This window comes from Liolophura sinensis, chromosome 1 (genome assembly GCF_032854445.1).
Source record: "Liolophura sinensis isolate JHLJ2023 chromosome 1, CUHK_Ljap_v2, whole genome shotgun sequence".
In the NCBI taxonomy this organism is placed as follows: Eukaryota; Metazoa; Mollusca; class Polyplacophora; order Chitonida; family Chitonidae; genus Liolophura; species Liolophura sinensis.
Genome location: NC_088295.1, coordinates 14,968,113 through 14,988,963, shown reverse-complemented (window position 1 = coordinate 14,988,963; position 20,851 = coordinate 14,968,113). Strand labels below are relative to the sequence as shown.

Sequence of the window (20,851 nt, the reverse complement as noted above, 5' to 3'; positions counted from 1 at the left end):
GCTTCTGTCTCACGCCAGCCAATCAGAAATGATTCTGTTACCTTAACCAAGCCACAGTCAAACCAGTGAAAGCTAGCCTGTATGTGTTACCCCCTTTGTCAGTTACTGATTGGTGGATATGTTAACCACTCAACTGGAAGGTGGACCTCTATATGGTTGTAGTACCTAAGCTGAGTTAAAGGTGGAGAAAACATAGAAATGACCTAAAGTTCAGATGAAAGAGTGCGAAAAGTTATTCCTAAATATGGTCTTCAATATTTTTTCAGATTTTTCCTTGAGAAAAAGACACTTGAAAATATTTTTTGTGTGGTGGGTATTTAGGACCACCTTTTGACATTTATAGTCTTTGTTTAATAATGTCATAAATGAGTGATTTAGTGCTTAGGGTTTAACGTTGCACTGAAAAATTTTTCAGTCATATGGCAACAAAGGAATCCTTACAGTGCATGTAATGTGCCTCCTTGTTGCAGGACGGATTTTCACCGCTCTTTTATCTAGTGCTGTTTCACCGAGGCGGCTTACCAAAGGCAAGTAAGGCGCCCCGCCCGAGCCATTATACTCATATGGGTCAACCAGTCGTTGCACTATCGCCTTCATGCTGAATACCAACAACTTCCTCTTTTAAGGCCTTAGGTGTGACTCAACCCAGGATTGACCCTGGATCTACCTCTCCCGAAGCGCACGCTCTACTCACTGTGCTATCAGGGCCGGTCTTTCATAAATGAGGATGTAACACAGGTTTAATAAATATTTTTGCACTAGAATTTGTTCTTTTCAGCTAACAAATGTACCAAACCTCAATGTGGATCATATTTATATTTTTAATACGTTCATAAATATTATCATAAGTTAAGTACATGTCTTTCAAAATTAACAACAAATTTACCTTGAAATATAAATACCAAAAGTTAGTTCCAAACACCCACCATACAAAAATATTTTCAAATACCATTTTCTCTTGAAAAAAAAATATTACAGATCATATTTGCAAATAAGTTTTGGTGCTCTTTCATCTGATTTTGGCATCATTTTTATATTTTCTTAACTACATTTATTTTATATGCCTGATTTTTTTCATTAATTTTGTTTTATTTTATTTATTTATGTTTTGAACTATTGACCATTTTAGCATTTTTGTGTCTTGCCAAATGAATAAGCCATGTTTTTTTTAGCTTTTACTTGAAAAGGGTTAGTGGTTGTCAAGGAGAGTTCAAGGTTTTTATGTTGATCAAAATTCCTTTGTAAGCAATGATGCAGGTCATCTGTGAGTGGCATTGGCACATGATTCAGTGTTAGAGTGCATGGCTACCAACTGCTGGTACACAAGCTACAGGGTTCAATTCTGACCTTGGAACAGGGAATTTCTATATTCCCCCTCTCTCATAATTCACATGGGGTCTAGGTGAGACTAAGTTGCTGATGGCGCTCGAGGGGCTGTTAAATTTACAGTCTTGCACTTTAGGACACGCCTCTTCCACCAGAATGAAGCCCAAACCTGTAGGTCACAGCTGCGAACTGCAACTGCTTGCCATCTCCGCGCAGGCTAAGTTGTTATATCAGGATTTGAGGTTGGGTCAGCTTTCCTCAAGAATCGTCCAGCCACGTATGAACTTTAAATCTTTCAAAGGATACCCTTGCTGGCTCTATTGTATACAGTGGCCCTGCTGGAAACCATTAATTCTTGACTGTTGTGATGGCCTGTTCGTTCACATTTGCAAAGAATTTGAAGTACGCACGATTTTGCTGTGGATAATCTTCGCAGTCTTTACGTTCTGTCTTCCACCAATATTTGAAGTGATTGATTTATTTGATTGGTGTTTTTACGCCGTACACAAGAATATTTTATTTATACGACGGCGGCCACCATTATGGTGGGAGGAAACCGGGAGGAGCCCGGAGGAAACCCACATCCAGTTCAATCTGGACTTGAACTCACAGCGACCGCATTGGTGGGAGGCTTCAGGCTGATTGCGCCGTGCTGGCGCGCTACCCCTCTTAGCCACGGAGGCCCCCTAGCTGGCAAGTCTGTACATCACACGCGGGAAAGTTCGTTATTAACGTTGTCAAAGATCGGTGGTTTACTTCAGGCACTCTGTCCTCGTCCACCCACAAAACTGACCACGCCATGGTATAAGGGAAAATACTTTAGCATGCCATTAAGCAGCAATCAAATAATGAAGTTCCTGTTAATAATTACAGTGATGCTTCAGTGGAACGTCATGCCAAAAATTAGATCGGACACACAACTTTCTACAGTATACAGTCCTCCTTATTTTTGTCCAACTAGTGCTTAATATGGTCTGTGTGAATCCCAATATAGAAAAAAGTGCCAATAGTGCAGATTTTTAAATATTAAGCACGAGCCTTGTTTGGGATTGAACCCATGCGACTTGCTTATGCAAGGCAGTCTTATGCTTAGGAAATTCGTGTTAATGTTGTAACGCGTGCTGTGCAGGGAATCCTATAACCATAGAAGGGTTTGCTAACAGTCGGGGTATTTGCGTGTGTGTAAGATAAGAGAAGGGGGACACAATTTGTCCTTGTCATTGTATGGGGTGAACCTGTCGCTGTACAAAACGTGTTTGTGAGCACCTGCTCCTTTCACTCCTCTGAGAACAACAGCCGTGGACATGTCGGCACTCCTGTATCTGACTGGTCTAGTGGCGCTGACTGGGGCTGTGGTCCCACCCGAACCTAAGGTGATATGCTGTGAGCCTGGCCAGTACTCCGGGCAGATCGGGGTCTACACGGTCACAGCCGCCCCGGGGCACGCCACTGCATCCAGCACCTCCATCGGAAAGTAGGCCCACTTTACAAAATTGTTTTCTCTTTTTTTTTTTTTCTTCTTTTTTTTTTGTCTTGATTGACTATCATCTAGATTTAAAATGTGGGCTTATAAACCTATATGTGAGTTTTTTACATAGCTATATTTTTTTGTTGCGTAAAATGTATATCAGTGCATCAAAGGGGCTTGATGGTGTTCATTTGGAAATGAAATTATGATGAAAATTTGACATCTTTGGTTCCATATTGTTTATGGCCTACATTAATTGTATGTTTCACTCGGTCACACAGTATTTAACCGAGAAAATATACTCATTCTGCACACGTTTTTGAATTTAAAACAAGCAAGATTTTACTTCCATTGTTAAATCTTTTCAGCTTTTCCATGGACTTTCAGAATGGAAGGACATATTCAAAGGAATACGTGTTTGATAACGAATTCATTGTTGTTCAAGATTTCAACAAGGTGAGTTGTGCTGCTTTAAATGGTATGCGATGATATGTAATCCTTTGGCACAACTCCTTTGTATTTATGGCCGCATACTTTCAGAGCCACATTTCTGGTCCCATTCCCAAAGTTTGAATCTTCACCAGACGTATCCTATATTGTAAGCCCATACTCATTTTGTATATCTGAGCAATGCATCCACAAAATGACAAATATGAGATCCTTTAATTTGAACGTGGTAACCACCCTGAAACCTAAAAATTCCTTACCTTCTTCACCAAGGGTTTAATTTTTGACCACATGTATGGTGTCCCCTGATTGGACCAATATATATAGGCTATATGCGTGTTTAGTCCCTAATTACATGTTTTGGGAAAATCGCACCTTAATTAGATGGTTTGAAAAATTCTCACCCTATAATGACATGTCTTGGGGAAAATGGCACCCTAATTACATGTTTTAGGAAAGTCTTACCCTAATTAGATGTTTTTGGAAAGTTTTACCCAGATTAATGTTTTGGGGAAGTCGCACGTTAATAACATGTTTTGAGAAAGTTGCACGTCAATATCTAGTTTTGGGAAAGTCCCCCCCCTAATTGCATGGTTTGGGAAACTCATACCCTAATTACCTGTCTTGGGAAAATGGCACTCAGATTACATGGTTTGGGAAAGCCGCACCCTAATTACATGTGTTGAGAAAGTAGGCACTCAATTTACATGGTTTGGGAAAGTCGTGCCATAATTACATGTATTGAGAAAGTAGGCACTCAATTTACATGCTTTGGGAAAGTCGTGCCCTAATTACATGTCTTAGGGAAAATGGCACCCACATTACATGGTTTGGGAAAGTCGCACTCTAATTATATATTTTGGGAAATTCGCACCCTTTGACCAATTCATGATATGTTGTATATGTGAATATCCGGCAAATTAGCACGAAGCCTTATCTTTAACAGTTCACATCAGGTGGTCATTTTCTCAGAATCTATACGATAAACGACCACAATTAAAGTAGACGCTATACTCACAGCTTTTCATAATCTAAAACATGCACACACGTATCTGTTTTGACCTGCATGGTTATATGAATGTCTTTTAAACGGCCTTTACTTTACTTTACTTTAAACAGTCACAAAAGTTTAATTTTGTTCAGGTCATACTAATTCTGACCTGATGACACGGGAACGAATTTAGGAACGGACTTTACGCTTCCTGCAAGGAGACCAAATTACCAAAACTGCTACTGAATCGTGTTCCATTTTGTGGGTCATTATTTCCGTGTTGTGAGCTATTAATGGTTCCATGTTGCGAACTATTAACAGCTCGCAACACTGAACTGTTAATAGATCCATGTTGCGAACAATTCATTGTTTCATGCTTTGAACTATTAATTGTCACCTGTTGTGAACTATTAGATATACCGTGTTGAGGATTCTACATATATAGTGAACGGTTATTCCATCTTATGGTGTAAGTTGTTCCATGCTGTGAGTATTTCTCACACGCATGTGAGACTTGTTTGTAGACGTTCTGTGCCTAATTTACTTTTCTGTCTTGTGAGTAATTCTTTTTGACAGAATAATAGAATTTCAAGTTGTATTTGTTAAACAATAAAGCTCGCGAAGATAAAATCAGCAGCGCAAAATAGCTTGAAATACCGTTTTAATTGTATGTACGTGGAAAGGTCTCCCATCATGCTGCGACTGGTCTTCGGTTTCCCCCGAGCTCTGCCCTTTTTCTCTGGCCGCCGTCGTATAAATGAAATATTCTTGAGTGTGGAGTAAAACATCAATCAAATAAATAAATAAATAAATAAATAAATAAATGTATGGACCGCCTTTCCATGATCTCCTAAATTTCTGTACAAATATTGACAAATTGACGAAATTTGGCAGGTTACCTCATGTCTTATTTCTCAGTGGTGCAATTTGTCCTGAACACGAACTGTTATTCCTTTCTCACGTGATTATTTATTTGATTGTGCAAAGGACGGTACGAGCGTCACCGACCGCTTATATATTGTCATTAAAAGCCCACGAAAAGTGAAAGCGGGAAATTCACAAATCCCCTGGCTTTGAACCGGATTTGAACCCAACCGGCAACCCAAAAGGCAAGCGGCTTCAAACTGTTCGGCCACGGCGCACTCCCTACATCTCTGGCGTTAATCAAATTTTATACAATTCATGTATGCCGACCTCTGACCATTGTGAAAACTCGAAAATTTCGAAGCGTCATCCATGAAAATAATTCGTGGTGGTTTTGAGTGCATATGTCCATTGATCGCGTTAACTCTCTTCATCCCAATATTCTGATCCCAACAATTTTCTTTGACTTCCACAATGTATGTTTATCAAGATATCCCTGTTAGTATATCCTTGTTACTTTTCCACAAATCCAAATAATATGTCAAAAGTCGGCGGTTTACCCCGGGAACTCCCCTGTTTTCTTAACCCATAACTCTGCCATTAACCAGTCAGTTAAAAAAAAAATGAATTTGTCTGTATAATGAGAAGTAAATATATAGTGTCACAGAATATGTACAGAAGAAAATTAATTAAAAGCAAAACGCTGTTGTCTCTTTCATTCTTGTTTTAATCTGCAGGGGCTGTACTGGACAGTAGTTAACGGAAACTGCACAACGTACAAGCTCCCAAACCAACATGCACAAAAGTGCTTCTTAGGTAAGAAGTTTGATTGACGGGCTGATTGGGATGGCAGTGATCGGCTAAGTTTGGGTTACATGAAGATGAACTCTCTGCTGCCCAGGCTCAACTTTAGGCATATTATTTGTGATAATTCCTGCACTCTTTGGCTTTACCATCGACTCGTCCATGAATAACGAGATCCCTTATTCGGATCCACACATTGCTTAGTCACCTGTGAGCTATACGTCTTTTAATACTTGGCAAAGCGGATTTTCTTCTTTCGCCAAACAGTTTGTTGCATTATTTTCCTTGGGGTGTTTGTTATTTACTTTTATATTGCATCATGGAAGTTTTGTCAGTTACACAGCCCATCTATCACTGTTGTTGCAGAAGACGAGTACATTCCCGTGCCGCTTACCCTGGCGGACAACATACCAGTGAACGTGTTCCGGGAGTTCAACCCACAGCGCCCTGACTTAGAGATCAGCTCAGTGGTTCGAGCCTCTGATTGCGTACCTCTCATCGAGACTACTAACTCCAGAACAGGTTAGAACACAGCATACGTCACTGAGACCACAAACTTCAGAACAGGTGAGAAAACTGCGCCCTCATTGAGACAACCAACACCAGAACAGGTGAGAAAACTGTACCCTCATTGAGATCACTAACTCCAGAACAGGCAAGAATACTGCGTCCCTCATTGAGACTACAAACTCCAGAACATGTGAAAACACTGCGTCCCTCACTGAGACCACAAACTCCAGAACATGTGAGAACACTGCGTCTGTCACTGAAACCACAAATTCCAGAACAGATGAGAACAATGCGTCTCTCATTAAGGCGACTAACTCCAGAACAGGTGAGAACACTGTGTCCATCATTGAGACCACAAACCCCAGAACAGTTGGGAACACAGTGTCTCTCACTGAAATCACAAACTTCAGAACAGGTGAGAACATAGTGTCCCTCACTGAGACCTCAAACTCCAGAACAGGTGAGAACACTCCCTCATTCAGACTACAAATTCCAGAACAGGTGAAAACACTGTGCCTCTCACGGAGACCACAAACCCCAGGACAGATGAGAGCACAATGCCCCTCATTGAGACCACCAACTCTGCGTCCCTCATTCAGGTCACTAACTCCAGAACAGGTGAGAACAATGCGTCCTTTATTCAGACTACAAATTTCATAACAGGTGAAAACACTTTACCTCTCGCGGAGACTACAAACTCCAGAACAGGTGAGAACACAGTGTCCCTTACGGAAACCAAAAACTCCAGAACACAGTCTCCCTAAACACAGTCTCCCTAAAGGAGGCCACAAACTCCGGAACAAGTGAGAACGCTGCGTCCCTCACTGAGACCACTAACTCCAGAACAGGTGAGAGCACAATGTCCCTCATTGAATCCACTAACTCCAGAAATGGTGAAAATACTGCGTCACTTATTCAGACCACTAACTCCAGAACAGGTGAGAGCAATGTGTCCGGCACTGAGACTGCTAACTCCAGAAAATATGAGAATACAAATGCCCCTCATTGAGATCACCAATTCCAGAAACGGCAAGAACACTGCCTCCCTCGTTGAGACCACTAACTCCAGAACAGGTGAGAACAAAGCGTCTTTTATTCAGACTACAAATTTCATAACAGGAAAGGCTAAAGGAGGCCACAAACTCCAGAACAAGTGAGAACAATGCGTTCCTCACTGAGACCACATACTCCAGAACAGGTGAGAGCACGGTGTCCCTCACTGAGATCACTAACTCCAGAACAGATGAGAACACAGTGTCCCTCACTGATACCACAAACTCTAGAACAGTCGAGAACACTACGTCCCTCATTGAGACCACATACTCCAGAACAGGTGAGAGCACGGTGTCCCTCACTGATACCACAAACTCCAGAACAGTCGAGAACAATGCGTCCCTCATTGAGACCACATACTCCAGAACAGGTGAGAGCAAGGTGTCCCTCACTGATACCACAAACTCCAGAAAGGGTGAGAATACTGCGTCACTCATTGAGACCCCTAACTCCAGAACAGGTGAGAGCAATGCGTCCCTCACTGATACCACAAACTCCAGAACAGGTGAGAACACTGAGTCCCTCATTGAGACCACTAACTCCAGAACAGGTGAGAGCACAATGTCCCTCACTGAGACCACTAACTCCAGAACGGGTGAGAATACTGCGTCACTTATTCAGACCACTAACTCCAGAACAGGTGAGAGCAATGCGTCCCTCATTCAGACTACAAATTCCAGAACAGGTGAAAATACTGTGCCTCTCCCGGAGACCCCAAACTCCACAACAGGTGAGAACACTGCGTCCGGCACTGAGACCGCTAACTCCAGAAAATATGAGAATACAAATGCCCCTCAATGAGATTACTAACTCCAGAAACGGCAAGAACACTGCCTCCCTCATTGACACCACTAACTCCAGAACAGATGAGAACAATGTGTCCGGCACTGAGACCGCTAACTCCAGTCATATTGTAATCATATGACGGAAAAATTGTTAAGCACTACCTAAAACCCCAAGCATACATAAAAACATACTTGTACAACCATTGTCGTTCATGTTCATCGCATGCTGATGGCAGAGTCATTCTATACGCTTGTGTAGTGTGTTGAAGATAATGTAGTTTACCGATGATTGCAGGTGAAACAACGATTGTGACGACAGTTCTATACCTGAACCTGACTATGAGCGTCACAGACACGTCCGTGTTTGCCGTTCCGGCAAACTGCCCCAGCGAAGCCATCGACGTGGGATCAGGAAACACTGGACACGTAAGCTAGCCTTTGTCTTTTGGCATCGTTGAAACATCCTAAATGGACACACTTGTCCTTTCTTCTTCCAGAACATATCTTCTTTCCACTCCATTTGAACTCTTCTGATCTTGACGCTCTTATAAACCTTCTGAAACTAAGGAGGAAAAGGACATCTGCCAGAATACCTTATTCCAATTCCATAAGTTTCAAATAGAGTCGGCATCCTGGCTCTCAGAGTTTGCTATTTAGTACACCCTGACCATGTTTTTTTTTTCTACTCTGTAGTTTGACAGAGTGCAATCCTTTTGAGTTTTTGACCTTCTGGAATTTCGGACCATCAAGTACCGAAGGGTTTAGAGAAACTACAGATCAGCTACATTCGAAAAAAAAACTATCGTCAGAACAATTCTGTCTGCAGACTGCAGAAATTTTACCCACTTTAAACACGTACCTTGAAGGTGATACTGTTCGTGTTAAAGCTTGGACATAGATTGAAGATATGTAGTCAATTTGTGAAATATACAGTTGACCTATTTGCATTGTATTATGGTGTGCAAATGTGTGTTCTTGAGCGAAAGGAATTTTACAATCTTCTGTTACCAAACACCATCTTGTCCAGATAAGGGGTAACATAAAGCGGTCATTCTGAGTGTCCATACATGAATGCGCGCTGTGTAGAGGTTGACATGCATACGTCGACGGAAGCGCTAAGACGACGAACTACAACCTAGCTATTTCTAATTGCCCTGGCGAACTATCCTAGCAATTTAGGCAAGAGGACAAGGATGACTTAAACTTAGAAAGGTGCGAAAACCTATTGGCTAGATTGCTGTGGATGAATTCTGGATCGTTTATGAACTCTGGGAGATGACGTTCATGGTTTCCATCGACTAGTGTTTGGATATTTTATGACGAATGTCTTTGGCTAGAGTTTTCTACTAAATCATTAGATGAAGCCAACTAAATTTGCCAATATACATCCTTTAGTTCGCTTTACAGGCATACTTCTAATGTCTTGTAAATTTAAATCTGTCAGTGACACGTATTTTGTTACCTATTTATTACTTAATCAGCCATATTGAGGTATGGGTTTAATTCCCAAAGACTGACTTCCTGTATGTGTTTGATAACTCATTGAATCGATCAAACTATGAATGTGATCATGATGGAAAACTCGAGGACGTGCTACACTGGTCCAGATGACAGTATTACGCACAGGTCTCTTATACTTCATTAGATCTGAGATCTGTTTCATTCTTCCCAGCTAAACTTTCAGAAATAATGTGGAAGCTAAGCTGGGAATATGGCTAACAGATCTCAGAGCTAATACTTCATAGATGTTTCATGCACACACATACACCGGTAATTGTGAACACCTTCTGAAAATTCCTTCCCGTCTGTATCGAGACGGCTCAAAGCTGTGAACTCCTTTGTTCTTTCCTTTATTACATCACAACAGTAGACTCGAAGACGAGCTACATAGATGTCCAAAGGACAGCAGAACGCATCGTTTTCTTCTGTTACATTGTAGTGCGTGTTTACTTCATATATATTATATGAGCTCACGTAAAACGATAATATATTTTATGAGCTCACGTACACCAATAATTGTGACGTAATAAAGGATAGAACAAGGGAGTTCACAGCGAAATTTAACCTATTGACGATACAACACTGGTTCCTGGTCATAGTTTGAGGTCGTCCTTTCGACTGGATTTGCTATAGTCCTGTCAGCGTCTTTGATATTGTGCGGCCATGAACGATTACGTCATATTTGTCGACGTGGCGCACACATGACGTCCACTATTAGCTGAAGTGTACACGCTTGACAAGACGGGGATCATCAGTCACACTGCCGACCACATGACGTCCCTGAGGTGTCTTGTCGATGTGCAATTATGATACTACGAATACAGTTCCATTTTAGTGACTTTCCGTATTTGAGAGACTGAAGAGCACCATAATATCCTTCACCACGTTTGAATCTTGAAACGTTAATGCTGTTAAAATCGCAACTAGGCTTATCTTGCTACTAACGTGGTCTTTTCATCTTTCCCAGGGCCACGGACACAGCACCATTATCGGCTAAGTCTTGGATCCTGAACCAGCCATTATACCATGTACGCTGTTAACATCTTCTGGTCGCGATTTTGTGAAATAAATAACTGTTCCCCGTTCTTACACTGTACGGAGTTTGCTCTGATGTTTGTTTTCAGTATTTTATTACCTATCACTCAAAAAAAAATTTCTTAACAGGCATTTCTTAACAGCAGCCGTGGTCATTTTTCGTCTTCCATCTCTGCGGTGGCTGATGAAATACTGTTAGCACGATTTTGATTCCAAGGAAATCCGTGGTCATTTCTCGTCTTCCGTCTCTGCGGTGGCTGATGAAATACTGTTAGCACGATTTTGATTCCAAGGAAATCCACGAGCAGGCTACCAGAAGACATTACTCGCTAATTAGCAAATCTGGGCGCATGGTGGCACAAGTCGGTCTAGACTCCAACGTCAATACAAATCTTTGCGATATACCAACTGATGTGCATTAGCAAATTGTTTGGCAAGCTAAAGGCCGAACTTTCTCTCCAAGCCCGGACATATTCCATTCCTTTGTTTTTCTTAAAATTCAACATGATTTGGAGGCGATGTCAACCTCTCAACGCCATGGTTCTGAACGTTAACAAAAACATAAAAGGCTTTGAGAAAGACGCGAAGTTGAGAAAGTATTGAAGGAGAGAAGTTCGTGTTGGTGATATAACTACATTTACTTTCTTTCACTCCCCATATACACTACACAAGATCTAGCACTATTCTCAGCTTTCAGAACTCGATTCACTTTCCATCTTTGTCAGGATAACGTAAACTTACTGGGGAGACTCCTTGGCCAAGTGGCTAGCATCCTTGCGCGGCACATTATCCCAGGATCCTCTCACTAAACAATGAGATTGCTGTGAGTTAAAGTCCGGCGCATGCTGGCTCCCTCTCCCTTCCTATAAGTGAAATATTACCGCGTAAAATACCAAAAAATGAAATAAATATAACCTGCTGGCTCCAGCGACAGGGACAAAAATGACTGACCTACAAATACACGTATGTGAAGTATGCATGTATTCTGTAGCAATCTGTCAATTCCCGCTTTTCCTCCCGAATAGAGAACAAGCTGACTTCTTGGTGGACTAAAAAATGTGTACACCATGACTGATAGATTTCCTCTGAAGAAAACTACTCTAATGTCCTGTTTCACAAAGTGTGTCATTATATGTTAAATGTAACCACTGCGTCCACGTCGATAACAAATGTGACGTAACCACATCAGATGGACAATATTTGTGTATGCCTTTGGTCGTACCTACCAACTAGAAGACCATTTCTAGCAGCTAACATAATTTTCTAGGAGCCACCTTGTTACAAGCTTGAAGTAAATTAGCATTAAGACTGAAATACCCGGGAGTCCTTACAAAAAATTCAAGGCCATTTGACTTCTTACGATGACCTCTTATTTGTTTATTTATTTGATTGGTGTTTTACGCCCTACTCAAGAATATTTCACTTATACGACGGCGGCCAGCATTATGGTGGGTGGTACGACCACTTATGATGACCGTTTTTTTAACACTGGCCTTAGATTAGATGCATGTACAGTTGGCATCTGTCTGAAACCAAGTTCAGTGTACTAGCCAATGGCACTAATGAACACAGATTAAAAAGATTTGTACACAGCCATTCTGATCTAATTAAGCACTCTGTACTTTATTAGTACACACGGTTAGAAATGTCAAACAGTACACAAATTCAGTTAGAGCTGCTGGCTAAAAAGAAATGATCTGAACAACGGTCTTCTTTCTGGATTCAATATGCTGGATGAAAAACCGGGAGCGCTAACCCATCCTGATCAACAATAATGACCTTTGTCTCTGCAATGGCAAACAAATGTGGCATATAGTCTAACAGCATCAAGCTTTGTACCTAATCAAGGCAAAATGTAAAAAAAAAAACAAAAAAAAACATAATTTAAAAAGTTAAAGCTAAGACATGAAGTAAGGTTCATCATACATATAAAACTATGCGTAAAAATACTTTCATTTATTTTCTTTTAAGAGTGTTGAAAGGCATTCAAATATCTGAATACTACTGCAGGCTTTATGTGCCATACTGACAGTATCTAGGAATTTGGAATCTAGGAATTTTAACATCACCTTTTTTTCCTGATGTTCACCAGAAGGGACGAATTTTTTTGAATATTATTTCAGTAATGGTTTACTTATAGGTTAAAAAAGGAACTCCAACATTCAGTGTCGTGACTAGAGTTGGATAGACTTCCTGTGACATGGGAGTTCCTAACCTCTGATAGTATGGTCCGTAAAGCCCACCTTAAAACTCAAATGTTTGAGTGCCTTTTTTCACAAAAAATCTAGAAAATAAATGAAAAAATATTTATGCATAGTTTTAGGCGGTCTACATGGTGAAGTCTGCTTTGATTTTTAGAGGCCTTTAAATGAATATAAATCAACAAGATCATAAAACCGTTAAAATAATTAAACCTATATATATTACTCAGTAAAGGCTACAATAGCTGCCAGAGGGTCAAAGTTGCAACAAACCATTATTATATAAAGGCTAATGCCATTTAAGCCATGACCTCATTGAGCTAAGAGGAAGAATCCGATATCCAAAATATTTGAAGTATTAGGTACCACATAGTACAATTTACTGATTTGATTGTCATTTATCCAGGTAACCTTTCACTAACACTATGGTGACTAGTTTTAGTGTCTGATGAAACCTTACAGGGAGAAGTCACAATAAACTGTCACTCATTGCTTTGTACTTGGCCAGTTTCTGTACATAAGATTATAGACCAAAACAGCAGAACACTACAAGATGAAGCCATTATGGACAAAATACATACCTATAACATACACTGGAAATAACATGGCACATGCAAGCATCAATCATAGACATCTTCTTTATCACATATATACTGGACAATATCCCTCGGTCGCATCAACTTGTCTGAGTCCACATCCGGAATCTCAAATCCTGGAGAAAAAAAAAATAATACAAGGCATTCAGAGAATACTTGTAGCTCGCCTGATTCAGCAATTATAATTTTCCAGTCATGTGATAAATTCAAATGTTGAACTCTAAACCGAAACGAAGTAGAATGATTGACACTACACAGATATTATCCTCTAACTATATGGTGCTATGATCTTGCAATGAAATCAACAAGAAAGGGCAAAATTATTACACTGTCACAACTATGACTGTTTAGCGCATGCATTTAGACTGCAGAGCAGAGACTTCACACGTTATGGAGTTGGAAATCACTGTGGTGTTAAAAGACACTGTGGTGAGTTAGTGCACAATTTTACTACAAAGGTCTATGATATGTAAATCATGAACTGCATTTGGCAGTCCATGTACTATGGGAGGCAAATTGCAACCCTGTCAATAGCTGAGTAAAATGTTGAGCTATGAGGTAAAAGACTTACTTGGTCTTTTATATGCAAATTACTACTGATGACTGGCTATCTGTGGACTAGGGCAGCCACTGCAACCCTACGAATGGCCAAAAACTTTCACCCAAAGCGACAGCATCTGATTCCCCTCTCACAATATCTCTCCTTACTTTGTAAGGTTCATGGAGATTGGACAGGAGTTCCGGGGAAATCATTGCATCTTCCACAGTCTATAACAAACCTTCTAGTGTAAATCTGTAGCCCAGTCAGCGGTCGCTTGATCCTAATACCCACACTTACAGGTGTGGAATTAATGACTTTCAGTAAGTGCAGCAATTTACACAATATGCCAGAGAGATTTCCAGAACCAGGGAGTGCAAGTTGTTACTGTTGTATCTAACTTTCATATTAAAAAAAAACACACACACAAGAAAAAAAACCCAACGAAAACATCCAATGGAAAGTTTTCAGTCGAAAATCAACAAAAATACATCATATCTACACTCTCCACTGAAAGCAAAACATCTGAAAAGCTTTCAACTCAATGCTGTAAAAGGTTATGAGTCATTTTTGGAATAAAACGCTCATTTCATAGTGAGTTTTTCACACAGCAGAAAGTGTATTCACCTACATGAACAGAAATGAAGTTCTCACATGTAACTCCAGAAATATGTTGCATAGTCCACGTCATTGCACAAATGTTGATAACTACATGTACAAAGACTCTTTTCGCCTTAAAAAATAAACTACACCTTATATGTATTTTCTCACTGATAAGGATGATTTTCTGACAATACTTCATCTTGTGCAACTCAAGCAGCATTTACAGCTGTAACTTAAGAACTGATTTCAAACCAATTATCATAAATACTTGACAACTGTGACCAGTAAAGTGTAACTTAAGATGCAATTTAAAAACATAATTCACAAAATTTTGAGGACAAATGCTTTTATCAGGTAGGGGAATATGACCTTCACATAAATTATATCAACCTGTCCAGATCAGATATCACTTCATTAATATGCCAAATCATGCAATGTCTGTAGTCAAATTTCTTGAAGACTTAGGGCTAATCATAATTTGTCTCTAATCACTCACCAAACTCATCTTCCATGGCCATAATAACTTCCACGTGATCTAGACTGTCCAGACCCAGGTCATTGATGAAATGGGAATCTAATGTAACCTGATAAAGGAAAATATTAACAATATAAAAAAGTGAGACGTATATATCGTTAAATGCAAATGTAAGAGGGAAAGCAACAGAGTTACACAAGTCACACATCTTTCAAGAACACTTTTATATTTTAGGTAAATTTGTGATTTGAGACTCTGAGTGACAATACATACGTTTTCATGATACTTTCACTCAAACATTTTCATTAATCCCAATTCTGAAATATCCTCTTAGCTTAGACACTAGTCATCCATCACGTGATAAATTAAGAACTTCACCGACAACAATTTCCAAAAGATTAACACATCCCTGCAAATATGTCGCAAAACTTTACAAACATTAGCAGGCCATGCTGGAAGATGGATGTCCAATGACATATATTTTAAAAAGTTCTTCCTTCTGAAGAACCATTAAAAGCTGTACGTTAAAACCAAATGCAGAACAGTACCTTTTCTGGGTCAATTTTGTCATAGAGCTTAAGCACCAGGAGGATTCTCTCCCCAATGTTTTGTATCGTGAGAGGGGGTTTTGAGCCATATTCACACACACCAACTGGGCCTGCTGCAGTCTGCAAATACCCACAAAACAAATCACAGAAAAAAAAAGGTTCAGTCAACGAGTACATGTACCTGTTCTGCATTGATTTTATCAAAGGCCTTGCACACAGCAAGAACTTTCTCCTGGATCTGTTCCTTTGAAACTGTACCAGTTATAGTACTAAAATGTTCTTCTTGGGTTCTAATACTCACAGCCTGGTATTGTAAAGAAAACAAATTCATGGTAGTTAAACATGTGAAGCCCTTTGAAAAAAAATAAATAAATATTTACTCCAGATTTTCTGCACACAAAAAAAATCATTACGATACACAATATCATAAAGACACAAAACCACAAGTAGTCCAAAATTACTAGCAAAAACCCTAGTCTTTACAATACCCAAAAAGACTCATTGCTTTCACACATTCATGTTTTACTCCGTCACAAGGAATATCTCACCCATACCACGGCAGTCACACTCATCGGTAGAGAAACACGTGGAGAAAATACCATGAAACTGAAAACTTGAAACTAAACATTAAAAAAACTCCAGCTAATGTTTAGGCATACCACACTTTTGATTAACAAGGCAGTTGTTCATGGATGACAATAATCCGGCAACAGTAACATATGCTATGAAAAAAAAATGCTGTCACATCCAGTTCTATAAATGCGGCCTTCAAATTAATGCACCCTCATCACATAGAATTGTCAAGATTGAAGAGTCCTTGTATAGTTGTTGTTGTTGCAATTGTGAGAACCATGACCTTACCCGTGACCTTTGAGTTAGAGCTGTGAAATGCTGAACCCGTGAATGAAATACATCGTTTAACCTCTGAACAGTTGTGGAAGCTACCGCTTTTGTTACAACTGGCAATACTCGTTTTCCAAGGGCATTTGCGACACATAAAACTCGCACGTTTCTCAGCAGGGCGGCCATGTTGTTTCGATCAAATGTCCTGGATAAAGGGAGACTACTTTTTCACGAAACACAAGCAATATACTGCAACAAACAAAAGCAGGGAAAGAAGGAGACAAGAAGGGGAAAGAGAATAGGTTATACTCATGTGAATGGTTAAAGAGATATTTGGCAGATAATTCAAAATGTCAAAACCAGATTTTCTCTGTTTACTGAGAATAGCTCAAATTATTTCCTTTCAGTGAATATCAGACTCTTACATGTGCTGTTTGCAGGTCTTTAACATGATGTTATTAAGTCACAAAATTGGACGGTAACACGTGTACAGGCGAGACTGATATTTTGTGAAAGTTAATTATTTGTGCTATTCTCAAGAATTTTTCAGGCTGGTACAGCTTTTCTTTAATCAGTAAATTTTCTACGTGCTGTTCCATCAATCAAAACCATTCTCTTCGAGGGCGAAAAAGGATAGTAGAGGGGTGCGTGTACCTGAGTAATTTATTTGTTTATTTGTATTTATTTATTTGATTGTTGTTTAATAGGTAACGCGAAAAGTTTTCATTTATACGATGGCGGAATGTTTAATGGTTGGAGGAAACTTGGAAAAAAACTCTGACCTTTGACTGACTAAGTGACTGACTGACGAACTTTCCCATGCGTGCCGTTCAGATATACACAGACGTTGGTGGAAGACGACTTTGAAATTCTAACCTTTTTTTGATGACTCGGATTTCATAAGGTTTAGTGGGATATGGCGCTAAGTTTAGTTTGACAAGAAGAAGTAAACGAGCCGTTGGGCCACTTATAGGCTTTGTTGTGTCGATGAACTAATGGAACCTTAATTCGCGTTACAATGTTTTTAAAGGATTGAAAATGATTTACTATAAGGAAAGTAACGAATAATTTTTGCATTCTTTCAAAATGATTTTTATCCGCTGAAAATGATTTTTTGAAGGTTTTAGTTTCATAGGATATGGTGCTAAATCTAGTTTGACCATTCGGAAGAAGATAGGGAGCCCACGGGCCATTAAAGTTATAAAATCATTTTTTAACATTTTGTTTGACATTTTGATTTTGTTTTACTATTGAAAAAAAACTTTTTCTAACCTTTGAAAACGATTATTTGATTTTTATTCTTCGAAAAGAAAAGGATTTCTTAAGGTTTAGGTTATGGTGCTAATTTGAGTTTGATCAGAAGAAGTAAACGAGCCGCTGGGCCATTTGCAGCAGTGCACTGGAAAGTGGTTTTTCAGCCTTTAATTGAAAAGGATTTTCTGAAGATTTTGATTTCTTAATGCATATATTCGAAAACAATTTGAGACCAACGTCAAAAATAGTTCGTATAGCGGCACCCCATATATCCATGTAAATGCATATACAGGTAGTAAAGGTGCGTGACAGGGACCTCGCAACACGCATATATACTATACCAAACACAAACAGTTTGTTATAAAGTTGCAGTCTACTTCTAGAAGCGCATGTGGCACTTGACGTAGACCTATATATGAAGGTTTACGGTTCTGATGAGATGGTCCCATCAAAAAATATTAACATGTTTTAACAGAAAACCTGATATCTGGGTCATGCTAGAATGCATTATTTTATTATAACACAATATTATGTCATATTCAACAAAATATTTTGTTAGTCTGATAGAATCTTTTTGTTACATTAACAGAATATATGACTGTGCTATAATTAACGGAATGATCTGCTTCAATAGCATAGTTCTAGTATGCTGGTGGGAGTACATAAATCTAGCATTACCCAGACCTCAACATTTCTGTTAAAATTAACAGATTTTATTTTTGAGAGTATCATTACTTTTTTTTTTTTGCAAGAAATGACAAAATATCATATAGCTTTACATTGCCAGATACTTTATGTTTTTTTTTTCATTTGCTGTAAGATTTATGTCTCCATATGTAAGAAAGGGTCACTAGCCAGTGGCGTACACCTCAGCCCTCAACAGTATATACTAAATCAAGCGCTTTTACGTTATGAGGATTTTAACCAATCACTGTTTTGAACTATGGCAGGCACACCGATTTATGTTGTATAAATTAAAAGCCGCGTGTTGGTACCATGAAATTACATTTCAGCATGATCAACAGACTGTTGTGACTCTGGTATACGTACTGGAGTGCAGGACCGGAGTGCACATTCAATGCAGGACTACTCTCACCAAAGTGCCTGTCTTTAAGCTGCATATATAGTCAACAATCTTTGTTCAACAAACAAAGGATCTTTGACTATTTTACAAAAAGGGTAAAGGGTCATTTACAAGAGTCCTAACACCATCACCGATCGAACTAGAAGTTGGACAATAATTCACGAAATATAATGAATACAGTGGTGTGTATAACAACTTTTCCATGTCCTAACTTCAGGAAACTTAAGGGCCCTTGTCCATAACCAAAAGATTCCTCTTCAAACAGCCTAACCTGGAAAATTTTTGACGAAATTCAAACAAAACGGCACACGTATACATATATTATTCCCGGCACATCTGTAAACCTTAATCCATTGGAAACATTGTCGGGAAACTCTCATTTCAAGCAAGGCCAAGTTTTATCTTCAAGCATGTCAAGGAGTAGAAGTAAAATACTTTAAAATCCGGTAAGAATTTTAACAGGAGTTGCGTTGATAAGGTCTCATTGCATCCAAGTACAAAGTCTTCCTTCATACGGGGATAGTTTGGAAAATAAGCATTCTGGAAACATTGGTTTCGCAATGTGATTTGATCTGATTTGATTTGTGTTTTACACCGTACTCAAGAATATTCCACTTACACAACGTAACAGCTATATAGGACAGGACAAAGTTTTGGCGCGCAATTCAGGAAAGGCCGACTCATGCTGTATGTTCACAAATCTATTATATATTGCTTAAATTACCTAATTATAGTAGGGTATGTAGTTTCCAATTGAATTGGGAGCGGTAATTAAGCTGTGTATCTTACTTTGGAATCGAGTAACTTGCTCCGTTTCTTTGTATCCCGGTATAATATTACAGCTGCATGACCTATTATGTGATTAGACACCACCATTATTATTATTTAATATGTAAATCGGCCTCATGAAAACGTTCTTGTAAAAATTGATTTTTTGATTAATATTTTACGCGGTTAAGAATATTTCGCTTATACGACGGCGGCCAGCATTATGGTGAGGAGAAACCGGGCAGAGTCGGAGGGAAACACATGACCATCCGCAGCAAGAGCTGGACTTGAACTCAAGCGCCCTCATTTGAGAGAGGCTCCGGAGTTACGAAAACCGCTCGCCCACAAGAAATAGGAACAAAATGATAACATCCTAAATGACCATAAATTTTGTTCATGACTAACTTGCCCATCTTTCCTGATTCTGAGAGACCTGTTGATTTTAGAAAGGCGTTTTGAAGCTTGCTTGGAACTTAGGATGATATAGCTTCAACACCAAAAATAATAATTTTGTGACATTTATTTGCCTCTGAATATGCACTTTTGTGAGCGAAATTTTAGATCATTTAGGGTAATTTCGTGGAAAATGAAAACCATAGCTCGAAACTCTAATTTCGCAGGAGGAAACCAGCAACACCCTAGGAAAAAAAAAAAACAAGAGAACGGGCGACATGCTGCATTGTTACTCGAGATTACGGGACCTCCGTGGCCGAGGTGATTAGCACGCCACCATGGCGCAACGACCCATGCATGCAGGAGCCTCCTACCAGTGCGGTCACTGCGAGTCTAGTCCAGCTCATAGTGGCTTCCCTCCGGCCGGACGTGGGAAGTTCCCAGCAGCCTGCGGATGGTCTTGGGTTTCCTCCCACTGTAATGCTGGCCGCGGTTTCATAAGTGAAATATTCTTGACTACGGCGTAAAACACCAATCAAATAAATAAAATCAATACTAGTACCCGAGATTACTGAACAGGAACCAGGGGGTTCAACATGTCGCCTTATTAGTGAACGGAAGCACTGAACCGTGCACATTTATCGCGAGAAAAGTAAACGTTTGTGGATATTAATGTTTCTGTGGATGGGTGATATACAAATTTACTTATTCCAAAAGGAAACTTTCCTTGTATCTTATATCTTAATTCAACGGCCACACATCGAT

The 20,851-nt window shown here is 39.5% G+C and overlaps 2 protein-coding genes across 3 annotated transcripts; one reads left to right on the top strand and one right to left on the bottom strand.

The window, feature by feature from the left end:
- Positions 1 to 2,619: 2,619 nt before the first annotated feature.
- Positions 2,620 to 10,844, top strand: LOC135462007 (uncharacterized). The gene is made up of 6 exons (XM_064739335.1): positions 2,620 to 2,800; positions 3,163 to 3,250; positions 5,834 to 5,912; positions 6,267 to 6,422; positions 8,544 to 8,674; positions 10,716 to 10,844. Exons 1-6 carry the CDS (start codon positions 2,631 to 2,633, stop codon positions 10,743 to 10,745), a joined length of 654 nt encoding a protein of 217 aa, XP_064595405.1. The 5' UTR covers positions 2,620 to 2,630; the 3' UTR covers positions 10,746 to 10,844.
- Positions 10,845 to 12,379: 1,535 nt separating this feature from the next.
- Positions 12,380 to 16,803, bottom strand: LOC135482083 (acyl carrier protein, mitochondrial-like). 2 transcript variants are annotated; one of them, XM_064761919.1, is made up of 6 exons: positions 16,606 to 16,803; positions 15,926 to 16,048; positions 15,745 to 15,864; positions 15,218 to 15,305; positions 13,566 to 13,696; positions 12,380 to 12,570 (listed from the first exon to the last, which is right to left on the bottom strand). In XM_064761919.1, exons 1-5 carry the CDS (start codon positions 16,771 to 16,773, stop codon positions 13,605 to 13,607), a joined length of 591 nt encoding a protein of 196 aa, XP_064617989.1. In that variant the 5' UTR covers positions 16,774 to 16,803; the 3' UTR covers positions 12,380 to 12,570; positions 13,566 to 13,604. The 2 variants fall into 2 exon arrangements, with proteins under 2 accessions (XP_064617989.1, XP_064617988.1); XM_064761918.1 differs by lacking the exon at positions 15,926 to 16,048 and having other exon boundaries at positions 16,606 to 16,802.
- Between the last annotated feature and the right edge of the window lie 4,048 nt (positions 16,804 to 20,851).

Excerpts from the sequence above, each read along its gene's own strand:
- LOC135462007 (XM_064739335.1), top strand. The coding sequence starts at position 2,631 with ATGTCGGCACTCCTGTATCTGACTGGTCTAGTGGCGCTGACTGGGGCT. Across the intron at positions 3,251-5,833 it reads TTGTTCAAGATTTCAACAAG|GGGCTGTACTGGACAGTAGT; the intron begins GTGAGTTGTGCT and ends TTTAATCTGCAG. Across the intron at positions 8,675-10,715 it reads GATCAGGAAACACTGGACAC|GGCCACGGACACAGCACCAT; the intron begins GTAAGCTAGCCT and ends CATCTTTCCCAG.
- LOC135482083 (XM_064761919.1), bottom strand. The coding sequence starts at position 16,773 with ATGGCCGCCCTGCTGAGAAACGTGCGAGTTTTATGTGTCGCAAATGCC. Across the intron at positions 16,049-16,605 it reads CTCTAACTCAAAGGTCACGG|GCTGTGAGTATTAGAACCCA; the intron begins GTAAGGTCATGG and ends TTACAATACCAG. Across the intron at positions 15,306-15,744 it reads ACAAAATTGACCCAGAAAAG|GTTACATTAGATTCCCATTT; the intron begins GTACTGTTCTGC and ends TTCCTTTATCAG.